The sequence below is a fragment of the Polyergus mexicanus genome, unplaced genomic scaffold (genome assembly GCF_030449975.1).
Source record: "Polyergus mexicanus isolate NDT 795.1 unplaced genomic scaffold, iyPolMexi1.0 SCAF_7, whole genome shotgun sequence".
Lineage (NCBI taxonomy): Eukaryota > Metazoa > Arthropoda > Insecta > Hymenoptera > Formicidae > Polyergus > Polyergus mexicanus.
Window position 1 is genome coordinate 9,455,309 of NW_027223327.1, and position 25,027 is coordinate 9,480,335.

Consider the following 25,027-nt stretch of genomic DNA (forward strand, 5'->3'; position numbering starts at 1 on the left):
ATTTCTAGTTTATTTCTTGCATTCTTTTTTTTTTATATATATATATACTTGCTATAGGACGGCTACGTCCCTGCCGCGACCAGCTATTGTACGAAAAGTATTTCGACGTAATATACGTTTCAAGAACCAGGGCGGGGGATACGACTGAATTGTTCCTCGGTTGACGGCCGACGCATTTCACCCCCCGCATCGGAATGAACACAAAGCGGTAACAGCTTCCTCCCCTTTCGCTCTCAATACTCGTTCCCGTTCTGTCATCTCCCCTTGCAAACTCGCCGGCTCGTAAGTTCATTAATGACTAGCCGCACGTTATTTCATCGTGCGCCTTTTCCGCGACAGAGTTATCGCGTTTTCCGTTACCAACAAAACGGTGCGCGTAATTGAACCGTCGTCGCGAAAAGTGACGTCCGTCGAACGTTCAATTGACGTACGACTAACTAATTAGCCGCATTCTCCAAAGGAAAGTTCGGGAAATCGATATTAAAGCGGTTGTCATCGTCCTTCAGGCGATTCGGCTATGCGACGTCAGAAGCGGCTTTACCGACGCGACCTATGGTCGTATAGAAGAACAAGCATCGAAGTATAGATGTAAAATATTATAGAAAGAAGAATATATGTCATGTCTCTCGTGATTCTCGCAGGAAGTGTATATTTAGCGCACTTTACTATATTTCATAAAAATATATCTATATTTTTTAATGTTTTATACTCGATAAAAATTAATTCTCCCCCCCCCTCCTCCTCCCCCTTGTAAATGAATAAAAATATATATCTCTCATCCTACTAGATGTTTAGGGCTATCATTAGTCACGACAATGAAATGAAGGTTCACTTTAAGAATACCGAATACGCTATTTTATAGGCGCTACCCAATTCAAATACGAGCCGGGGGTAGAGGGGAGGGGGAGGGGGAGGGGGGGAGAGGTGGCTTAATCAATGTAAAAATAGAAACTTTCGTGGCGCAACCCTCCTGGTCATTTGGATCGGATGACGAAGGAGACGGCTCGAAGCGACTGATTTTTCGAGGGCGGGAAAGGGCAGCTGGTCACGCGAGTTTTTACGAGCCGCATGCAAATGCGTGCGCCCCATCTACGCGATAAACTCACCCCGCTCTTCCTTCCGCTCTCCTCTCATCCCTCTTCTCCATCCGTCCCTTTAACCTCACCCCATCCACGCAGACGCCGCAAATTCCCATCTCGATACCGAGCGTCATAAACCACCGGATCGACGCGTCCGTCGTCGTCGGTCGATCGGCTTGAAAAACAATTACGATCTCGCGGTTATTCACGCGACGGCACGGCGACGGAATGACCTGGCTCGTTATATCAGCTGACGCGCGACAAATTGCACCGTCGCACTTCGCTGTGACGTTTGATTCGACGGATACGGCTATTTGTATATTTCCCAGAGGGAAGATCGCCCCCGAAATTGCTGACAAAAATTTCGCCGATGACGCTTTCGTCATCGCTATTTCGTCAACACCGAGTTCGATCAACGGTACGTGTTTGCCGGCATAAAATTGTCACGTAGTGAAGAAAAAAAAACAAGACCGTTTGTTGCAATTTTCGAGAGAGAAAATGCTTTTTTCTTTAATCACATGCTTTTTTTCAAAATTTCGAAAAGAGTCGAGAGAGAGAGAGAGAGAGAGAGGATACTAATCGATTTCAATTCCTGCGTCATTGTCGCGTCGCTTTTCTCTTCAGATCGTCAAGCTAAATTAACCGCGTCTCAAGGATAAAATTGCCCATATGATATACTAGACCGTAAAAGAATTCCCATATAACGCGATTTACGTTCCGCGCCGAGTCGGAGCCGAAAATACGGCCGGTTGTTTATCTCCATAAAAGCGCGCTAAAAATTTCCTCGTTCCCATCAGAAAAGCCATAGGGTGGAATCGTGGCAGATGAGCGGAGGTTCGTAGCAAGGATCGTGCAAGGATCAAGGCTACGATGCGGCTAATCCAATTTAAGGCGGAGAGTAAGAGAGGAGAAGAGAGAGAATCCGGTTTATCGTAATAATCGTCTATTGTTGAGAGAATATAATGAACGTTGTCTCACGGAGACGACGCCTGGTGTCCTTCTTCTTTCATTTCGTCCAGTCCCGCTCTACGACAGACACGTAGTACCTCGGAATTCCACTTGTTGTCCACCCGTTTTCCCCAGTCTCTCTCTCTCTGTCTCTCTTTCTGTCGTTCGGCTACCGATTTAATTTTAGATAAGCTTTAAGGGATTGACTTCTCAAGGATTGTCCTCCCGTCTGTTAGCCGGAGGCAGCCGGTCGTCAAATGGGCGCTCGTCTCTCGTGTCCCGTGACATCAGAAATTCAATTTGCCAGACGACGCGACGATTTACGGAAACAGCTTATCGCATACGGTAGAAAAATTTTGTTTCGTCTATATGATTATAAAATAAATTTTACCGTAATCGATCTCGTATCATAAACTTGTCCGCATGCACGTAATATGTATTCATTTCGTCCGCGTGTGATTTTCGTGAATTTCTTTTTTTAATTGTGCGTCTCGTTTCGGATACATCTCGCTTTGTAAAAAAAAAAGCGTCGCTTCAAATAGCTCGTATATTATGTATCTATAAAAGTATGTATTAATTAACAAAGAAAAATATTTACAATATAATTTACTTGATACAACTCGGATATTGACAAAGTTTTAGAAAATCTCAACTTTATATACGAATTCTTATCGAAAGTAAGCGTTAGAAATAATAAATTTTATGCTTAATATTGCTGTGAATCGCTCATTCATGGAACGACTTGACCCGCGGAAATTCCACATATTATTCTACCTCAAATATAAATATCTCAATGGAATATTTATTTATATTCGTGGTACGTTAAACAAAACAACCTGTTGATTTTATCTCGCTGGTTCATGATCCACATCTCCGGTATCTTTGGTCAATCCTGATTATTACTTACCGAAACAATTCGAAAAAGCGGTTTAAATCATCTCATTTCACTCCGATTTGTAACAAATCGGTTCTATTCATCGGCGCGAGACAAAAAGTTATCGAGGAACGAGAGCGTGATGAGGATGATCGCAACGGCTAGACAACGTTTTAGCTATAGTATTCGACGATGGCTACGAGCAAAGCGTCCGTGAGAGGGGTCGTTTTCCGTTTACAGCGACCATCGCAATGAATCGCGGAGGAAAGAGCGAAAAACACTCGGTACGAGTACGATGCGCGTCGAAACGACCGAGCAAGTCCCTCGACTGTAGACGTGAATCAAGTTTGTGACGCGTGAAGGGCGGGATAAGCGTTGCGTTGAAAAGATAACACGGGGGCAAAGACCAAATTAAAAAAAAAAAAGAAAAAAAAGATAGAAAAATATTATCTTCACGTGTTAAAAAAATTAAAAGTAGTATTCGAATGAAATTGAATAAAGATTTTGTGACGTAACTTAACTTAATAAAAGTAATATAATATAACATTATAATGTTTTGTTCGATAATTATATGAGATCACGCGATCCATATAATATCATCGCGCTTGCCGTAACAAATTCAAAGGACGATTTCAATATATTAAAAATTTAAACGTATAATCTGCAATTATATGAAATGCAACGCCACCACAATAATTTGCATAACAAAATTCCGCGGAGATAAAATTATATTTTGATAATAGCGCCAAATTTTACAAGCATCATCGCACTTCTCCGACGTATTCCAAGTCGAGCATGGACGGTCACATGGCGCGAACATCGATTCTCTCCGTGCTAGATGTTAATCGGATCGATATCTCCCGTAAATTAATTAGCCAGCATATCGGGGTCACCATCGTCGCCAAAGAGAAGAAAAAAATATTTGCAGCGACTGGCGTTTTAGGGTTATTCGGGTTTTCTGTCGCAGCTTGCTCCATGACGCCGCAAATGGACCAAACGATATCTCGGACGACGTCGTCGTCTTTGAAAATAACGCTTGGAAGAGCGGCTACTATGCGGGAACGGTGTTGCCACGAAAAAGAGCACCGGATGTAACGGTGGAATAACGAGAACGGTGACAATGGCCGCGTGTTGATCGATAAACAATCCATTCGCTTATACCGTGATCCGCGATTAATTGACGAGCCATATAAAATTTTGCAAACATTGTGCGCGTTTTTGAAAAAAAATTCATTCATTGTAAATCGCTTATGATAAAAAATATATATTATCGAATTTTATATTAATTATTAAACGCTATGTCTCCCTATGATGAGAACTTTAGTATTTTTTCACATACAGCTGATTCTGTATTTAACACGAAATTAATATAGCAAGAGCGAGTGAACGCGATTGGAGAGTAAATTGGAAATAGATTGAAAAGTCGCTCCATACCAACACTGTCCTCTTTCCGTATTCACTTCGACTTACTTTCCTGTTCGATCACTAACTTTCCCCGGGGAGTTACCTTCATAGCCATTATTCGCGGTTACCGCAATACATGTTCGACGCGACTGCGGTTTGTCATTTAGTCACTGCGGGACATCTGACGCGCCTAAAATTTCAGTTAACGAAATTATCGTTCGCGATATTAACGCCGAAAAAGACTCTTTTATGCGAGGAGAGTTCTCGGGTTAAAGTGCGATATACAATTAATTAATCCCTGCCCGGTGCGGTTGAAGCTTTTTTAACGACACGGTTAAGGAAATAATAACGTTTAGGCTGGTCGTTCCAGGATCTCGCTCGACCCAGCAGCGTTAATGGTGTAGGGGAAGCGAAGGGAAAGGCGCGAAGCGGCAATTAAAATGTTACTAGTGACGCGCCACTTTTTTCTCCCTCGACACGAGCCGTATTTAACAACGCACTTGTTTCTCGGCGCACTATCGTGAGATCTCGTCGTAATTTCGTCGTGGCAACCGCACGGATTACTAGAATTTTTAATTACGGGCATATTAACAACTTTAGAAAATTCTACGAATTAATGAACGCGCGTCTCAAGAGGTGCTCGCATCTCGTCGTCGTCGCCGTCGTTTCTCTCTCTCTCTCTTTCTCTCTCGACTCCACCGTCCGACCCTTTCACCCTCTTTCCGTTTTTACCCGGCCTAGACGAAGTACTTTCCTCAACCTCGCTCCCATGGCCATTCCTCTACCGTCACGTCGCAACGAGAAGGCTGCGTCAGTTGTGCGTTTGTGCGATTCGTCTACGACGTCATCGACGCGTTCGCTCGAGGGAATTAAAAGTATTTTAACGACGGGATAAGAGTAGGAGATCGCGAAGGGTGAATAGAATTAACATCAAAAGTGATACCCCGGAAATAATATAATTATTTATGAGATAATTAAACGTAATTGTTTACTGACGATAAAGGGTATCAGATTAAAGTCAAGTCAGTTTAATAATGGCGAATCGAATGAATAAAACAAAAAATAAGAAAGATATCTCGAATCAAGGTTAAAAACTGCTGCATCTTTTTTATAAGTATAATAAATATAACTGTTTATTTATTAGGTACAAAAACAATTTCACTTGCCAAGATAAGGGGGGGTTCCGTAGCTGAAAGCTCAAGTAAATTGGACGTATTAATGACGAATAAATATATAACACAGAAGGGCGATTTAAAGTTAAAATCTTGCTACGAGAAAGGCATAGTAAGACGGAATAAAAGTATTGCTTCTTAACGAACGGAGAAGTCGACGGGATAAATTGAAACGAGTGGTGGTAAATTAATGAGCGAGTGGTTAATTTAAAATCTGATTCGTTTTGCGTTTCTGTTCGTCGTTACTGTAGCAACGGACTTTTCTCTTTTTGTTTTTCATCGGGAAAGCAAAATTCGTAACCAGCTGCAGTCACACGATCTAAGAAGTTCGAGAAACTAAGAATAAAAAAATTCTAAATAGAAACGTAGGATCTTCTTTTCTTCCATCCAATTTCACTTATTGTCCCTTTCGATTTGTTGTTTCTGTCAAAAAGTCCCCTTCGTAAGGCCATAAAATGAACGATATAAGAAATTCGTATACGATCAAAGATACCGTTTTCTTTAGATACCCTTGTATATTGTTTGCTTTATCGTACCAATCAAATTTTAGTGAAGAAAGATTAGATAATCGGATTTATTATTATAATAAACAATTTGTTATAAATACTAAGAATTTATCTTAAAAGTGTCAAATAATTTCAAAACTTTTCTATGTATATCGATGCTCATATTTCTATATTACTAACAAATTCTCCTATCAAACGTTGCACGCGCGATAACATTCGTAAAAAAATCTAATTCACTGTTTTCTTATGATAACGAGCGTGATTATTCATCGTGACCGAAGAATGACTTTCCTGGAATCGCTTAACGACGATGGTACGATTTATCGTCGAATTTCATAGAACATAGTCGCGGTATTATCGCGACTCGGTGTCGCGATTAATAAAGCGTTCCCATGATGAAGCTTGATTTTTCACGAGGCCCGCTAATTACCTGTCCGCCTGTGTGATTTACAAACAGCAGTAAACACGAACCGTTTGACGGACGGCCGACAAGACAAGCTTATGCTTTATCGAGGATAATATTCCGCCTAGAGGAGGACGACTCTCTCGGATGACCCGGCACGTTCGCAACACTTTGCCACAAAAGCTAACGAAAAATATCCTTAACGTGTGTTGTAATGAGATTATAGAAGACAGCTTTCCTACCGTCTTCTGATCATCGGTAAATAATTTTCATCTCGGGCTTTACTTTCACGTATATGCGTCAATGCGACAACGGAAACTACTTAATCTGAAATTATTGTATAACGGAAAAGAAGCTTTTTGACGTGGAATGATTTTATTATCCTTGTAATATTTTAATTTCGATCTACTGTTTAACAACTTTAATTACCACGATGTATTTAATCTTTGTATATATATGTATACGAGTCAATAAAAAAATCATTTAAATTTCAAATTAAAATAATTATAAAGTAATAAGACTTCAGATAATTTTTCGCCCGCATTTTAATTAAGATACAGAAATGAAAATATAGATAATTGAAATAATCTCCTTAATTTTCTTGATAGAGAAAGGAGCTAGAAAGAACCAAAAATATTTCGAGAAAAATCGCAAAGAAATTCTTTACAAGAGAAAATTTATTTTTTCAAATCTGTATCATGTTCCATGGCTCATCTTGTGGTTCAGGTAGCGCGGGTACGTGCCACGCCTGCATGTATCGTAAAGAAAGGGGAATCCGGGGCGCACGCGTTGCACTCCTGACCTTTCGAAAGTCTTGCGCAACCGAAACCGCGGGGAGGCCGTAACCATTGCATCGAGAAGAAAGAGGAGAAGGGTGGGACGCGACATTTCAGCGATACTCCGGAGTTACGGATACATCCGTTCACCCTCGCGAGTCCGAGATGCAGCGCGCGCTCGAGATCGAACGAATTTCCTTACCATTCCTTGATCATGACAAAGGCCGAAAGCCAAAAGAATTCACCGCAAATTTCTACATCATTTATTTATCGAAATCGAGGCTGAAACCCTCGAAATTCGAATAAATAATTTAAAAAAAAATTATGTTGTTGCTAAATAGAAAACTGAATAATTATATCAAGGCTTTTTTAACGACGGTCGTAAGATTACAACTGTCGCGTGTATTTATCGGAGATTTTTGATTCAGAACGATTCAAGACCCCTATCGAGCTAGCCCCCCCATCTTGCAAAAATAAAAAAAAAACAAATAGCGTACAATTATGAGCTATTTATGAGCTTTCATATCCCGCAAATAAAAAATTTTGAGCTCGTTGCACTACACAGGAATTTAATATTTATGGTGGGGGGGCTATCGACTTAAAAATAAAAATATTCAATCAATCTTTGCGGCAGAATACTTTAATGATACGATTTTCAAATCGGAAAATTAAACAATAAATGTATTTATAATTATAATTATACATTACAATCATAATCAGGATGGATCAAAATATCTATTCTAAGGAATATCTTGTGGAACAGAGACAAAATCAATATAATATATATTCTTATCATAATATAAATTTATATTTAAAAAAAAATTCTTTTCGCTCATCTATAAAATTAATTTTATGCGACTTAAGTTTCTTTCATTCGCGGCTTCGAAAAATGCGCGCTTTCTTCGGCGCAAACGTTAGACGTGAAATACACGCATGAATGTATTATTTGTCTATCGAGCGACTGTGTATGACGTAAGAACTCCATTATATCCTTACGATTGTAAATATCGCGAGTATATCTTACCGTATAAACGATTCCAGCAGTGTAGCGTTATCACATATTTCATCCGAACCAATCGAATGACTAAAGTGCCGAGTTCGCTTCTCGCTTACCACCATCTTTCGACATTAGATCAAATGATAAACGTAATCGAATATCAATAAAATATAAGCATTATTATTGAATATCAATATTCATCGTATATGAGAATGTTTATGTTTTTATTATACGATATTATTATAATATAATATTCTAAAACACAAATATTAAAAAATTTCAGAAATTAAAACGGACAGAATTTTCAATTTTCAAAGTTCAATTTTCGATCCTGCAGACATGAAAAATGTAACGTAACGTTTTCATCCTCCAGAATAAACACGAAAATCAAAAATCTTCTTTTTTTCATTTCTATAACATTATCATTGAACTCATTAAAATTATAACGCTTTCAATTCCCGGATTGTGCTCGACAACCTTGTATGGATTTCTTTATAACGCTGTTTTATTGTTAATACGAACACAAATAGAATTCGTCGTATTCGTAGACATCTGTCTTGACACGGTGACACGACTCGTTTCAAACAAGTGTTATCAAGGTCGATGGTATCGTATCGAGAAACCATTCTTCGCCGCAAAAGAGAGAAGGGAGGAACCGAGACAATTCAGGAGCAGAGAGCCTATGCATTTGTTCCCCACATATACATTCATGCCCGAGGCGCATTACGGCACACACGCGTCACCTAAGATGCCTATTCTCTCGTACGGTAAAAGTAGTTCACGATGCAAATTGTGTCATGTGATCGGCGACACGAATAGGACGCGCGGTAATTGGCTTTAATTGCGTCGCGGTATCATAAAGTCGGCTATAATCGTCGATTTTAATTGGCCAAAGGTCTGTTTTTATCGTCCTTGGAGAAGCGGGTTAATCACGTCCTAAAGAGAAAAGAAGAGAGAGAGAGAGAGAGAGAGAGAGAGAGAGAGAAAAGATTCATAGTTATAACTTAATTATTTTTTTAAGACTAGCTTTCGACGATATCTCTGAAAAATCTTTCAATATGCTCAGTGAATCGGTTTTCGATAATTTAATTATTATATATGTGATAGATGACAAGAAACTGCTTATTAATTATGAAAAGCGTAAGACATTTAAATAGAAGCTATTAATTTATGACACTCGGGGATTTTTCATTCATGAGTATATAATAATAAAATTGATTGATGACTCTCCTTTGTTGTGTAATTTAAAAAAATTGGATTCAAAATATATATTGAAAATTATAAATAAATCTTGAAAATGTTTCCTGCATAATCTCAATGCAATTATATATTTTATAAAAAGAAATCATTTACGATTCCAGAATTAATTCACGTTATAATATGGCACGTTTGTAATTTGCGCGTTCTGATAAAATTGCCTTCAAGTCAGGCATGCACGTGACGTATGACATTTACGTTTTGTCTATCAAAGTTGAATTCGGAACGCAATTGATCTTCTAGACATTATATTGGAGATCCATTACATTCCCCCGCTACTCGAGCATAACAATCACGGCACGCGAAACATCGTGTTATTCACGCGATGCACTGCAACATTGTGACGCTTTTGACGTTTTTGGAACTCGATTTCGAAGAGTGCCAATAATAAAGCCTTCGGGCCGGCACGCGAGTTCCGTTTCGTTATATAATTGCAATTTAACGTCAAATAGTTGCGATGTGCTTCGCTCGATCGATTTTCCGAACGCGGTATAAATGTCGTCCCCCCCGGTATATTTTAATACAGTCGTGTATTAAGTCGCTAATAAAAATATATTTAATAAGCCATTATTACACGTGCAATTTATGAATAATAAAAATAAATAGAATATATTTATATTGCAGCACTTGACGATGCGAAATCATGTGTAAATTCGAACAATCCCAATCTCCTCTATTAAACCAACACATGCGAGAAAAGATGTAATTAATAAAAAAAAATTCAGGTCGTTAGAGTGAATGCACTTCGTAATGAAACGGCGCGAGAATGAATCATTTGTGGCGACAACACACTTTAATAGCCTAATGTTCACCGCTGAATCCAGATAATAAATATAGATAAATATGTATTGCGTAAGGAAGTGACACCGGTCGCGAGAAACTTCGTCAAGGATGCGGGATATGTGGGACAAGGGAAACTTCGTACCTTGACTTAGCCGGGTTGCACAATGTCGCCCATCGATTTGATCGAAGTCGTAAAATCCTGCGATCGATCCGGTGACACTAATAAGCGTGAAATTCGCCCGGAAGTCAATTCGCCTTACCGTCCATTTCACGTTCATATCATGTCAGATATCTGTGACTTATGAAAACTTGTTTCAGGTTTTTATGAGGCCACCGAGAAGAACGTATTATTATGACGATTTTACTGATCAAGTATAGTGTCTAATCCACGAGCTTAAGTAATATAGATGTACTAATGTCTAGATCGTAATCAGCGTAAATAATCAAGAGCGCTAATTATAGAGTAATTGCACAATAAATGGTATCCACGACGCGACGATGGACGCCAAGCGAGATAAAACTGACGATTTAATTAAACATTCCGCCGTGTTAATCACCACCTGGCTGAAAGCGTATCCGAGCTAGCGGTTTACGCGAAGTAACCGAGTCTCGCGTTTTCTTACTTCGGAGTCTAATCAAGCCGATGAGCTGCGCTGCAATTTACCATCGCGGCTAGACTTCTCATTACGCTCCACTCGGAATAATGAAGTGTTACTTGCGATAGCTCGTCGATCTCCTATATTAGAACGGCGTGTAGCTTACATTTGCGGAGAGTAAAAATCGAGTGTGCGCGCGAACGCCATGTAATATTCGCATCTACACGTTCGCGGTTTTGTATCGCGAGCGCGATTATAAATGCCGTGACATTTAGCGCCCGCGAGGATCGATATTAAGGTATAATTCCCGTCAAACGCGTGTCTCGATTTACGCGAGATTTTCCAGCGAGTAACTGGAACGAGCGCGGCTGAAATCTTCTGAAATCTCACCGCGGCTATACGGTATCTTTCCGCGCACTCTTGCAATAAACTCGTTGCGACGGTGATACGGTGAACATAATCGAGCAACGTGATTTTTATCGAAAGGACGAGGACGACTTGCGAGGGAACGTTGCGTCATGTTGCGCGGAACATCCTGACAAGTACCATCAGACGTTATTATCAACCTGATTAAAGCATATATTATTTATTCATAAGTTATCTTATTATTCTAATTCCCTTAGAACTTTTTCTATTATTATTTTCCATCATCCCTTACACGCCATAAAATTTAAATACGAAAGAAGAATGTCAGCTTTTCGAACATTTAAAAAGATATTTCGCGAAGCGCGTATTGTGGATGATGCCTGTCAAAAATTATTTACATCAATGCAGGCTCAAGTATTCTTTTTTCATTTCCGACACTTTATAGTACTCATATATACGCGATGTAAAAGCAGAGGGAAACTTTAAAGTTAGCTTGCCACGTGGATTCATATCGTAAGACCTGCATACATCTACACGGGTATCCGGATGTAGTCATCTGTCGTGGGGTTGGGCATTTCGCCCTGGCTAGTAGAGATTAAAGTAAGCGCGCCGGAGCCACCACCGCAGCACCCATAAATATTGAACGTCGCCCGGATTTATGGTCGCGCACCGGAGAACGTCCCGGCTACGAAGGAGGAAGTTATACGGGGTGCCCGGCTAAAATCGTACTCCCAGAGGCACTCTCTCTCGGCCTTCGTTCTGCGAAAGATCGGCTAATTAATGTATCGTTTCGCCGGCTGTGCGGTCCGCGCGCCGGCATCTGCATCCGCTGAATATGCAACGTCCACGACCCAGGACTCGCTGCTAAGCTAATCCGTGCTCGTGGCTCTACGCGTATCTATCGACTTTCCCTCGCGACACAAAAAGGCCGCGGCCCATCCGGATACGAGATAAGAGGGGCAATAGGCGATTACGGCGGCGGCATCCTCTCGATTTTCGGATCGGAAACGGGCGGGGCTGTGACTTGAAACGTTTTCTATATATCGCGAAAGTTGCACGTGAAAATTCACAAAGATCTCTGATTCCGTTATACATATGTACATATATTCCGAGAATAATATGTTTGTTGTGAAAATATTTAAAAATACCGTACGAAAAAAAAAAAAATTGCAAAACATAACGTAAATTTGACGTTTCGAATAACTGAAAGGCATTTCGTGAATCGTCCGTCATGGATTACGCGCGCGTATGCTCGAGAGTTATTGGAAGCAGATGATGAGTCAATGAATGTTGTGAAATTGGAAAGCCGATAATCGCGAAACGCTACAAATATTACATTGCCGACTACTCTCGTCATCCATCTCCATCTCGGAGTAACAAGCGCGTGCGCGCGCTGAGATAATAAAAAGAATTCTTTGTCATAACGGATAGAATATTTTCACCGCGACGTCATTATCGAGCGACAATCAAGATGAAGGAACGACGCTTCGTCTCGGTTTTCTGACAACTTCGCGCGAACACGTAGACGTGATTTTGCACAGTCGCATAAAGTGATTTACGAGTGGTTACGCCTTGTGTAAAAGGTCAAAGGCTCGAATTGTTAGCGAGTATGCGCTACCTCGTTCGCACCGATTATCTGCACGGTGATTGGACGAACGCGTAACATTCCACCGGTAATTATGCAGTCGTTGCGAAAACAACTCGCTGCTCGAATCTCTCGGAAACCACTCTGTGCGAATCGTAAAAATCTTCTTCAAAAAGAGACACGACTCTTCTTGCGAGAGACACTTCACAATCACTGTAATCGTTACGAAAAATTTTCCAAGTCTAATAAAATTGACGTGTTTGACGAGAATACATACGAAGTCTCTTCCGAGAAGTCGTTTAACTAAATATGACGTTTTTATGCAAATTTGTAAAATTTAATTGAATTCTGGTTCTGGAATATAATCGCCAAGATGTCGGAAGATGTTTATCTTCTTATAACAGATTATACAATTTAAGCAGACATGTAATGAGAATTTGTGATAATGATAGAGATAATCCGTGTCTGCAGGAATATAAGTTTTATATATGTGATAAAGTATAATTATTAAATATATATGTCTGTTAGTTGCGATTCTCGAACAAAAAAAAACAAAAAAAAATTACTTTTTTTTCTTTTTTTAAACGATTCGTATATTCCAAGATTATGAAATCGTCAGTCATCACGATAATATTTTATGGATTATTACAAAATTTATGATTAAGCTATAATTTGAGATTTTACAAAAGACCTAAAAAGAGGTTCCGCTCGTGTTCAATTCAAGGCGGCAAAGGCACATACTTGCACAATATTATGTTGCCGCTCTACGTTCAGTCAGGGCAACACTGGATCCGGCCAGGAAGTTAATTACCAGCGGTTGCTATTGTGAAGAGTCTAACGACCATTCTTTTGAAACTCGCGTCGATTCTTCGAAAGCGCATAGGCACGAAGCTGAGCACGTGAGGATGAAAGTCAGACGCGAGAGAAGATGAGAGACGAGAAAAAGAGCGAGAATAATAAGAGAGTCTGGCGCATTGTAATTGTGAAAAATCCATGCAACCACAAAATAAAAATATCTTTTCTGATAATAAGATAAGAGAAATTTATCTCGCATATCAACACGTAAATTATAATACTTAATTAAGATTTATGAATAGAAATTACGCGAAAATACGAGGCGATTCGCATCCTGGCAGAGATACAGATGAGTAGAGAGACCTACCGAAAACGATGTATTAATTACGAAATGTATCCCCCTTCCCCCTCCACCGCGACTGTGTCTTTCACGCTGTAAGAGCCGTGTAAAAAAATCGTCGTCCCATCACCGGAGGACTTTGGGCATGTCTGTCACGCATGCGGTTCCCCGTACATGCTCGCGTAATTTGGGGCCATGTTCGTTCCCCGGGCAAGAGAAGTATAGCTCCATCGGGAAACGTCGATAGAAAATTCTCTCATCGTGCGCTCTCCAAGAAACACGCGAAAAGAAACGATAACGTCCGTATCGTACGATAAAACGAAGAGAACGTTACGACGATAAATTCGCAGGATGACTTGAATTTTCAATCTGACATATAACTCCACGTGATACCAAGAATATATTATAAATCTCAGATTTAAAAATCAAAAATATTTAACATACTAAATATTTAAAAAATTGCGCATTGAATGGCGATGATCTTTTCCCTGAATAAAGGTGATTTCAAAGATATTAAAGAATTATGATCGTGTATTATTCGGCAATCATAAATTATGTAAAAAATACCCAAATAAATTTTTGCGATTTGAGAATGCCAAAAAAATTTCGAGCGAAACATTGCAGTAACGCATAGGTAATGTTTATGTATAGGAGTTTATTAATATTCGGATCCGCTCGGATTGAAATTCATCAGTCTTGGCGAGCATAAAGGACGATTAACATAAACAAGTAGTCGCTAGATTGAAAGTTTCCGTATCTCGTTTTTATTACGAGACGTCTCGCTTTTATTACGATTACAAATCGCATCGAAAATCATTCCCGGTATCGTGATGCTAATTGAGTTTCCTCGTATGCCAATCATAATATTTGCCTGCAAATGCAAATTCTCCGTCATAACGTTTTTCTCGCGCAATAAATATTGCGGTGATTTCATTTTTCATTCTCCCACACATCTCTGCGCGCAAGTCTATGAAGAAAAAAAAAAGGTAATTAATAAATGATGCATTTTTTTTTAAACGCAACGTAAAGCTCTCCGGTTTAAAACCGGACGCGGATCGCGAATTACGCAACTATCTGCGGCGGCAGGAATTCGCGCTGCACTTGCAAAACGCGATGTCATCAGCAAAATTCTTTCAGCCGAATAGATGTCCTCGTGAAGGAAGATTCCGCTTGTGTGTGTTTGTAGTAATTTTAATATTTCGCTTTTAACACTTGACATTGACGTGCCGTTTTTACTACTCGGTCGTAATACAAAACACGCGTCTGTCGATTAGCTCGCGGAGAGCACGTGTATCGCGCGAGGTAGAATGCAATTAATATATTATATGACAAGGGAACTCGCTCATGAAATATAAATCAGGAATTACGTGCGAGAAAAGTTTACGATGCAACGAATTCAAAAAGAACAGATTTCTTTTTTTCCTTCCGTTACGTGCAGCACACGCGGAGAGAAGTATTTTCACAAACGTATAAAAAAATAATAAGTAGAATAATTTATAAAATCATTTTTGTACAGTTTTGTGTATTTTGGACACGGTAAACGCTAACGTCCCTTTAAACTTATCGTACGCAGCGAAAATTCATTTAAATCTGGGATGAAAGTCGCGGTGTCTTTAATCGTCTCGTGCGTAAAAAAAAAAAAAAAAAAAAAAAAAAAAAAAAAAAAAAAAAAAGGCCGAGGAGCGTAACCGAGGACGAAGCACAGTTGTCAAAAAAATGCCGAGACCGAGAAGATCTGGCGGAGGGCGATTCTACGGGCGCGTTTTCTAGGTTGGATCAATATATATGATAATGTAGTCGGTTATACAGGTAGCGAGTCGACTTAACGTGCAACCCGCTCGTAACTGTATTATGTATACGCGCGATACGTGACTTCTCTCTTTCTCTCTCTTTCTTGCACGTATAATAAACATGTTACGCGTCGTAGTTTATGGAATATTTATACACGCGTATCGTAGACACGTGTACGTATATTTATCTACGTAACCATTGCAGAGGAATTAAGATAAGAATATGTATATATAGTTATGACAGTCGACAGTCTCTTTCGCGCGAGACGTAGCACTATGTGATAAAGATAAAGGAAAAGTTTAATGATACTTTGGCACTCCTTTCGTCAAAGAATTTTAGAGCTACTCGTACATTTTGACAGAAGGTGATTAATTATATATTACACTCACGTAATGTAATTTAACGCGACGATAAAATATTAATATTCATTCTCTAAGTTAGCACAATCGGTATAAAATATAATGAAAATCTCATTCAGCGATTCAGTCCAACTGTTACTGAAATCGTACACGCGCGATAAGCAAATTATGCGCGGCACGTAATGTGTGTGTGTGCGAATGCGGGCTTATCAACAGCTCGTTTTAACTCCCAAAGTGCATCGGAGGATTGATTAGCTCGTTTGTGTCTCATGTCGAATGGAAAATTTCTGATCGAAATACTAAACGCGTATTGTTTTTCGTTCGCTTATGCTGACGTAAAATGATGATACAATCACGAACTCGATTAATTTCGACCCTAAAAGATTTGCCGGATACGTGTCAACGCGCTCCAACGCATCGGTAATGAGCTATAAAAAAAAAAGACATAAATGTCTTTGCGATATATTGAATAAGTTTCGATGGTATATGTGTAATAAAATAACCCGCCAATATTTATGTATGTGCAGTTTTCTAAGAAATTACACGCACTATAATATATTGCAATAATAAAAGATCTTCAAAAAATATAATATCCCTATACATCAGAATATATATTGTAATTAAAGCTGTGACTCCTTTTACAATTACTGTAATATAGATAGATGGCGAAAGAAAAATTTTTTACTTTGTAAACTCCCTCGTATAAATACTATTTTTGGTTTCTTAATGTCTCGAAACTGATATCGCCAAACTTTTTAAGAGGCCACGGAGACATAAAATGTTTCCCAAAAGTCGGTCGATAAAAAGGTAAGTGTCGCATACGTTATACGACCGCATGCTTGCAGAGTTTTATACAGAGATCCGACACTCTCCCGGGGGGGGATAATATTCCTTTAGACGGGAGAATGAAATCCGAAACGCCTCCGCGAACGTCGTCCATAAGTACGTGACAGCTACTTTCGTGACGTCACGAAAATAAATCCGTCCTTCTTGCACTCGCGCGGCCGCATTTCCCGGCATAAGCCTTTGTCGTGTTAATGACCAACACCACGAGAGAAGAAATTTCACCGAGACATCTTTACGATCCAAGAGTCTGGGTGCGCGCGGGGGCTCAAGATCAATGACACGAACGAGCGCGGACGCGCCGACACACATTACGAGATTTAATTAAAGTGCCCGTTGTATATTTATCGAATCTTCCTCTTCCATCTCCCAGAGGATAATAAAATCTGTTTAAGAAAATTCGTTCTCCGCGCGTGCGTTTTCTTTGGCGAAACACGTCAGCGGGATATCACGATGTAAAAACCGAAGCTATCGCGTCAGCTGTTGTTTTCAGTTAACAATCATTTCGTATCGCACATATTTAAGGATCCGTTTAAAACGTCGATATTATTTAAACGCTATTATTAAATGTTATTAAAAACATACGATAGTCTGACATATTTTTCATATTTTCACGCCGGTTAAGTGAGAAGGACGAGAAAAGCAAGGGGGGATTATCGTATTTACGTTCAATTTGCTAGTTCGATTCGCGAGCAGAAAACGCGACGGGGAGATCGTGAAATCTCTAGAGACCTTCGCGCTAAATCGAAAGAACAAGATTTTCGCCTCCGCCGAGCATTCCGGGAACATGAAATACAGGTTGCGGTCGAAGAACACTTCCCTCCCCGATATGGTGATTACGATGAAGAAAGAGGAAGCGAACGTCACGAAGGATGGCCGCGTTTCCCCGATTGCCGTCGTCGCGACAGGAAGTCGCTCGTACCTCTCTTGTAGTAGACACGGATACATTACGTAACTAAAAATTTTAATTGAATCCGATGACTCTCCTCCCCCTCGGCGATATCATCTCTTAGCGATATATAAACGTAACACGGAGATATACAATACATACGAGGGAGACATGGAGAAAGAACTAGTTTTCGCTTACCATGTAGCTGAGCGAGGGACTGCAGAGTGTTGGCGGCATTGCAATTGATGAATCCTGAAACAGAAGTAGAGGACACTTCGTTGAAAAAAAATAATTATTGCCATATTACATTCATGTCTGTCTATTAAATAAGGTGATTATGTGAGCGACGTTAAAAATTAATTGACCATGTTCGACATGTGTGATTTAACGCTCGTGAGATATTGCATAATGGAAAGGCGTATGATTGAAGATTAAACATGAAATTATGCATATAATCTAATTTTTCTAGTCTTGTATAACTCCGTTTGATTATATTATTTCTGTTAATAGAGTATATAATTAATGACTTTTTAATTTATTTCTAAAACTCTAACGTGTGTATGCAGATTTTTTGTATTATGCAATCGAGAGATTTCACAATGTGTTAATTTATTCCACGTGTTTTTTTTACAAAATACAGTATAATATATAATACCGCGCTGCGTAATAGTGAATGTGCATTGTATAAATGAAAATGTATTGAAAATTAATTTTCCGCGTATACGTAAAAATTTACGGATATATTCGCGTAAAATAACGTATATATGGCACTCGCTTTATTTTCTATCAACAATCGCAACCTGTATAGATACTGACATACCTGTTACAAATAGAATTGTAATAGAGTATATATATGTATGATGTACCGTAATTAAGCTGCAAAATAACATACGCGCGATTACCTGACAATTTATCGGGGATTAATTAATTTTCGTCGTATTATTATTATCTGGAACGCAGGAATCGATAGCCAAAAGAATAGGTCAATCCGATACTTGCAGTGCTGTTTCAACGTTTCAAAGGCTCAAACGCATGTCATTCGTTGGTATTAAAATTTTGAAAAAAATCGATATATACATATAACCCGAAAATTCGCGCGATAAATGAGAAATTTGACGGAACGCGCAGTCATGCCTAAACAATGTCCGTATAAAGTTTCACGCACACACGCCCATTGTGCAACTCAACGCCGGTACCTATGTACGCGCCTCGTCGAACATTCCCATGACATAAGATAACCTTTGAACTCCTAAGGCCCTCGGTCATACCTGTCGGGTCCCCATTTAGGATTCAAAAGACTTGAATTTTTCATATATTATTTAAATTCGTTTCTGTCTTTTTCAAGTCGAAAATGAAAGCCTGATGTTAAACCAGGGCGACTTTCACGTTAATTAACGTGATGTTTTGTTCTCGAAGGAGGAGAAAGCTCACGGTAAGATCAATATTATAATTCGTTGTCAAACGTGTTAATAGCCTGTCGAATCGATAATTTTTTGAGTCTGTACAAATTCTTTTGTATGCCAAATCCTTGAAACTTTCTATAGGTCAACCGGCGAATACGCAGTCAAGGTATCATCATAATTTAACATATTAAATGTCGGCTAATATTTCATGCAGCTTATGATAAATGAGTGCTACACGTCGAATAATAATAATAATAATAATAATAATAAAAAAAAAAAATCCGTACCGTTAAAATATCCAGAAAATAACGTATGAAGTAGAAAACAACTTTCAAAAATTTTCTCAAAACTTTTAAGATCACTCATCATTCGGGTAGTCATTCGAGATGCATTCGTTGTGTAAAATATCGAATTAAAAATTTTGACCGAAAACATACAGTTCCTGTTTGTGTGACGCACGCGATAAGATTAGCGCGATCTGTGAAACGTGGGATTTATCGACGTACGCGAGAAATGTCTCGCGGCCGCGTAACAACAAGAGTTACAATTACGGATCAGACGAATGGATGATGAGTATAATCGCGATAAACGGCGATCGGTAACGCGCGCGATTCCAGGAAGTGTCCGCGATACGTTCCGCAATCCGTGCATGTCATCAACGTGCCCTCACCCTAATCATCTTCGTGTAAATAGGAACGAGCCCGGCTTTTACGGTAAAGAACGCGACGAGCGTTATCCCATCTTCGAAGATCTAGTCACGCAACGCGCATCGGTATACAATACAATGTAGCCTTCCCTGTAATTATTTTTTTATTTAAAAAGCATATTTGCGATGGCTTAATTGGCAGGAAAAAGAAGCGTTGGAAAACCGATTAGCCGAGAAATTTCCCGATTAGAACAATTCTGGAATAAGTATTATATTTTGTTTTCTAAGATTAATACGTCATGAAAATTGAATAGCGAAATTAAATAAAAGTCATTAATTTCTCTCTTACAGATTTCTCAATGAAAAAGAAATCGATTTGAGTAAATATCTTTATAACGTGGCCGCAATCTCTCTTTATAGGTAAAAATATCTTTATACGTAATTCAGATTCATTTTCACGGGAAAATTTCAACGAGTTGATCGCGTTATCGAGAATGGAAAGAAATTATCTACGTGATATGTGATTTATCAATTTTTTATCTATGAGATATTCTTACAATATTTGGATTAAAACATCTTCTAGTTTCAATAAAAAAAAAAAAAAAAAAAAAAAAAAATTCACCTGATAAATTCATTAGAGGGCGAACAAATTTTATGATAATAAAAATCAATTCGGTAAAAATTTTTCATGTCCATTTCCTCGACGATCGATCGATATTAATGACTTAGAGTTAAATAGGAATAAATTGTAGTATCACAATCGATTATAATTTGAATTCTAAGATTGCGTGTCGTACTATGGCGAGTATACTGCACCGAGCGCGTGCTCTCGACAGTGTATTCTTCTACAGGCCCATGGCATCGTGACTAATTTTCTACACCGTTACAATAATAGCAAGCGCAAGCGCAAAAACATTTTCCGTACGGCCGGTCGATGAACTTACGCATGGCAAATAAAGCAGCGATGCTATTCTACGTCGCGTGCGCTACGAAAACTTTCAGGGAAATCGTTCTTAATGAGATTATCGAAACGTTAATCACATTTTATTTATAAGATTGCAGGGAGAGAGATACGCGTGATCTAAGTACGGTTCAAAAAAAATGTATAAATAAATAACAAGATTTCATATATACACATTCTTCTTGGTTTTACGCTCATCCTAATTCCTAACTATATTTTATAATTAATTCAATTTATATAGCTTAAATATAAGTAATCGAATAAAGTAATTTTTAAATATAATTATAAAATTAATAAATTTTTCATATGCCAATAAAAATATTTGAATGTAAAGTTGCAAAATAATACCTATAAGGGAAATAATCAAATTTTTCTAGAGAGAAAGTCTCGAGTTCTATTTGCCAGCCGACTGAAACTGAAAGGTATTGTAGATGTCGGAGTATCGACAATAAATATTGATTGTTTCAAAGTCATTTAATAAAGAGATCTGTCAACGATCACGTGTTCGATGACAGAAGAGGGGAAGAACGCGGGGCGCGCGGAAAGTTTCGTTTTCACATTTTGCGAAATCGCGTCGCGTTTACGGCGCTCTTTAAAGGTTGATTTGCTGAAGGAGAAGAGATCCGTCTGCCGTACTCGTGCAATAACATTATGCCTCCTCAATTTGCCTCATAGATTTTACTTTCACGGTGCATCTATTCCTGTATCGATCACTATTATCGGCGACCGGATCGGCACGCGCGCGCGTAAACTCGTTTATGCGGTACCAATCCGGGAAAAAAAAAAAAAAATCGGAAAATTGAAATCTAGTCTTAACCCCAACGGAACTGCGATGTAAAATTGTCATTAAAGTATCGAGAGCTCATTTTTATCACTTTCCATTTATTTTATATCTCAATCTATTCTTAATAACTATTATTATATTTCTCTATTTCTTTCGATACGAAAGCGACAAATATTTTATTAAAATTCCTTTTTATTATTCTTATATATTTGAATATAACAATATCATTTACATCATTCTCTACTCAATAGTTATCGCAATTATACGCGGAAGAGAAAAAAATTTACACGAAGCATCGAAGCAGAACAGTAATAACGAACGAGATGATAAGATCCCGTCCACGCGAGAATATCATATTTAGAAATATTAATGACATTTTGTGGGACGGTAAACTTTTTGTGAGAGCTGTAAATTTCAAACGGGAAGAAATTGATTGTTAATCCGCAATCAATGCGCGAGTCTTAAGATATGTTTAATTGCGAATCTTTCAAGAGCCCAATTGACGAACGATAATGTCGACAACGAACGCGCGTTGTGTGGTCATGCGGAAAGGAAACCGGCGATGTTCTCGCGCGGACGTTAGGGCTTGGCTACCTCCGGTTACATCGTCACTTTTACGATAAGCAGCTACCTTATCTCGTCGCGGTTTCACCGATAGCCACTGTGTTCGCACGTTCCATGCATGCGCGCAAAAGTAAGGAATATTCATGATTCTACGATATTCAATGTCTTTCACGTATCAATAATATCTAATCTTTCAGATATTTAAGCGATCGTTTTTCAATTCAGCGTCGAATCGAAGGGTCTCGCAGAGTGGAATAAAGGCATTTTTAAGATAACAGCATATATAGTTTTTATGTAAATATTATATAGTATAGTCATTAATTTATTTATAGTCCAATATTAATTTTTTAATATGTTAATTACATGGGCGCGCGCGCGCGTGTGTGTGTGTATACAGGGTGGCCCCGAACGTTCCAGCCAGATTTTGAGATCTTATAGGAAATTTAATTCTGAACAAAAACTTTCCTATAAACATGAGTCGAAAAATGCTTTCTTAAGAAGTTATCGCTCAAAAGCCTCTGATGCAAAGGAAGAGCAAGAGGTGAAAAGAAAATGAAATAAAAAAAAAAAAAAAAAAAAATGAAAATAAATTTTTTGAAAAAACGATAAAAATAAAAAATAAAAATCTTTTTCTTTTATGAAAATAAAATGAATTTTTTTTTTTTTTTTTAAACTAAAATAGCACGTAATAGTAGAAAATGAATAAAGATGTGAAAAAAGCTAACTGAATAATGACCGATCTAGTCGCTTTACGGATTTCCTCCCGATTCAATTTTAATCGATCTAACAATAAGTAAGAAGAGCACATTTTGCACACGTTGGAAACTGGTTATATCAAAATCTATGGAATGTACAACAATTATTTTGATCTCATTTGAATGATAATTTAATTTTCTATGATATTTGGAAAAATGTGTAAAATAATCACCATTTCAGAGGTTCTTGAGCGATAACTTCTTAAGAAAGCATTTTTCGACCCATGTTTGTAGGAAATTTTTTGTTCAGAATTAAATTTTCTATAAGATCTCAAAGTCTGGCTGGAACGTTCGGAGCTATCCTCTGTGTATATATTGATGCAGAAATCATTGCAAATTATTATGGATGTTTACATTATCGGGATAAACAACGAATAACCGGCTTATCTGATGCGGAATAAACAAAGATATAAATATCTCATTAAATTTCAGCATACCTAACGTGATATCACGTGATTCTGCAGGACTCGTATAAATAACGAGAGATAGTTACGAGAGATGAGGGCTCTTCCGTTCGTGATATATACCGAGGGACTCCTTTGACGCGCGCAAAAAGGACACGTTTTCACCTCAATGTTGTTGCGCAATATTCTATTAGTCTTTGTCTATAATACGCCCGATTTGTCTCTGTCGGGAAGAACTAACGCGAGAGTGTTATGTGAAAAGTGAATATGAAAAAATACAAAAAAAGAACAGGATCGCAGCTTTCTCTCCCGAACGCCGACACTCTGAAATGGGACATGTGAGATCTAATGATCGCGCTTCGATCCGATGCGATTATGCCCACGTGTCGTGCATCCAAGTACAAGGATCCTATACAAGGAATTAGAGGATCTGCTGCACTTCGCACAATTCGAATTATGTAAACGCTTCGAGATCAGAGATGTACGATATAAATTGATTGTTCTATTGTTTTCTATCGATATTCAGGCATAGCAAAAGCGATCGATCGAAACCTGCGTGACGTCTCGCAAAAATCATCTTTATATGTCCGAAAATTTTCTTCAAATATTATACGCCGCAAAAATTCCCTTAAAATATTATTGTCGTATTATAAGTGTGTTAACATATTACGAGTGTATTACGCGAAGCGTGCTCTTGCTTAAATACCTCAGGGATGTGGATATTGCAAAGGATATTCAGCGATTATCTCTTGAACGCTGTAGCAAAAGCATATATGTGTACACAAGTAGTTACATTAATATCTCAAAAGGATATACTATTCTCCAGGTATATATCCCGTGCTTATGTGGGATATCTCGCAGATATTATCATTTCCCAGCAAGATATCTTGACGAAATCTCGCAGATTCTTCTACGGCTGTGCGGAGAATCTCACAATCCTGGTAAAAAAAAAAAAAAAAAAAAGATATCGAGGTTCTCCTCGTAGCAACTTTTTGTAAAGGCTTATCTTGTAGCTTTCTCTAACTTTTATAGTAAATAAGGTAATACATATTCTATCGAAGAATTATCAAAAATTCGTTTTAATTAAGAAAATTCTATTGTAAAAATTTCCTGGAACGGAATCGTTATCTAGCCGGCTTCCTCACTTATACAACGCGAAAAACTAGTATATAGATATTCGTTGGTATTTATCACATAATCAATATATCTCGCTTAACTTTCACGCTGCACAATAAGCATTGACAAGAAATCGCTAAGTGGAAAAAAAAAATTCACTTGTAGAGAACGATAATGATTTATTTTTCATCTTCTTTTTCTCTCATCTCCTAATAAATATTTACCCCGCAATTAATAATGAAGGTAATACGTCACGCTCTCGCGACGTTTACAAAATGTATCGTCAAGAATTATGCTTAAGAGACAGTCCAGTTCCTCGACTGCTCGGAAGGTACTCCACACACACACACACACACATGTATATGTACATGCGTATCTCGAGACTTTCGAGCAATCTCTCGACAAAATTGCCTCATATCTTAAACAACTTTCAATTGCGTAAATTAATACGCATTACATTTGCCTAATTATCTGAAATACTGAAAGTATATACAGACATATATACAGACGTGGAAAAGCTGCAGTTGTTCTCGCTGCAGGGATGCGCTTACGAAATATGCAAAAACGTGCAATACGCGCGCGAAACTAGCAAACTCTCGTGCAAAGAGTTACAATTGTGACGGCACCTTTT

At 38.4% G+C, this 25,027-nt stretch overlaps 1 protein-coding gene across 1 annotated transcript in view; it reads right to left on the reverse strand.

The window, feature by feature from the left end:
- The window catches only part of Orb2 (orb2), a 139,164-nt gene that overhangs the window by 41,497 nt on the left and 72,640 nt on the right, over positions 1–25,027 (reverse strand). Inside the window, exon 3 of the mRNA XM_070299342.1 lies at positions 17,962–18,015. Coding sequence (XP_070155443.1) covers positions 17,962–18,015 — 54 coding nt within the window. The remainder of the gene's footprint in view (positions 1–17,961; positions 18,016–25,027) is intronic.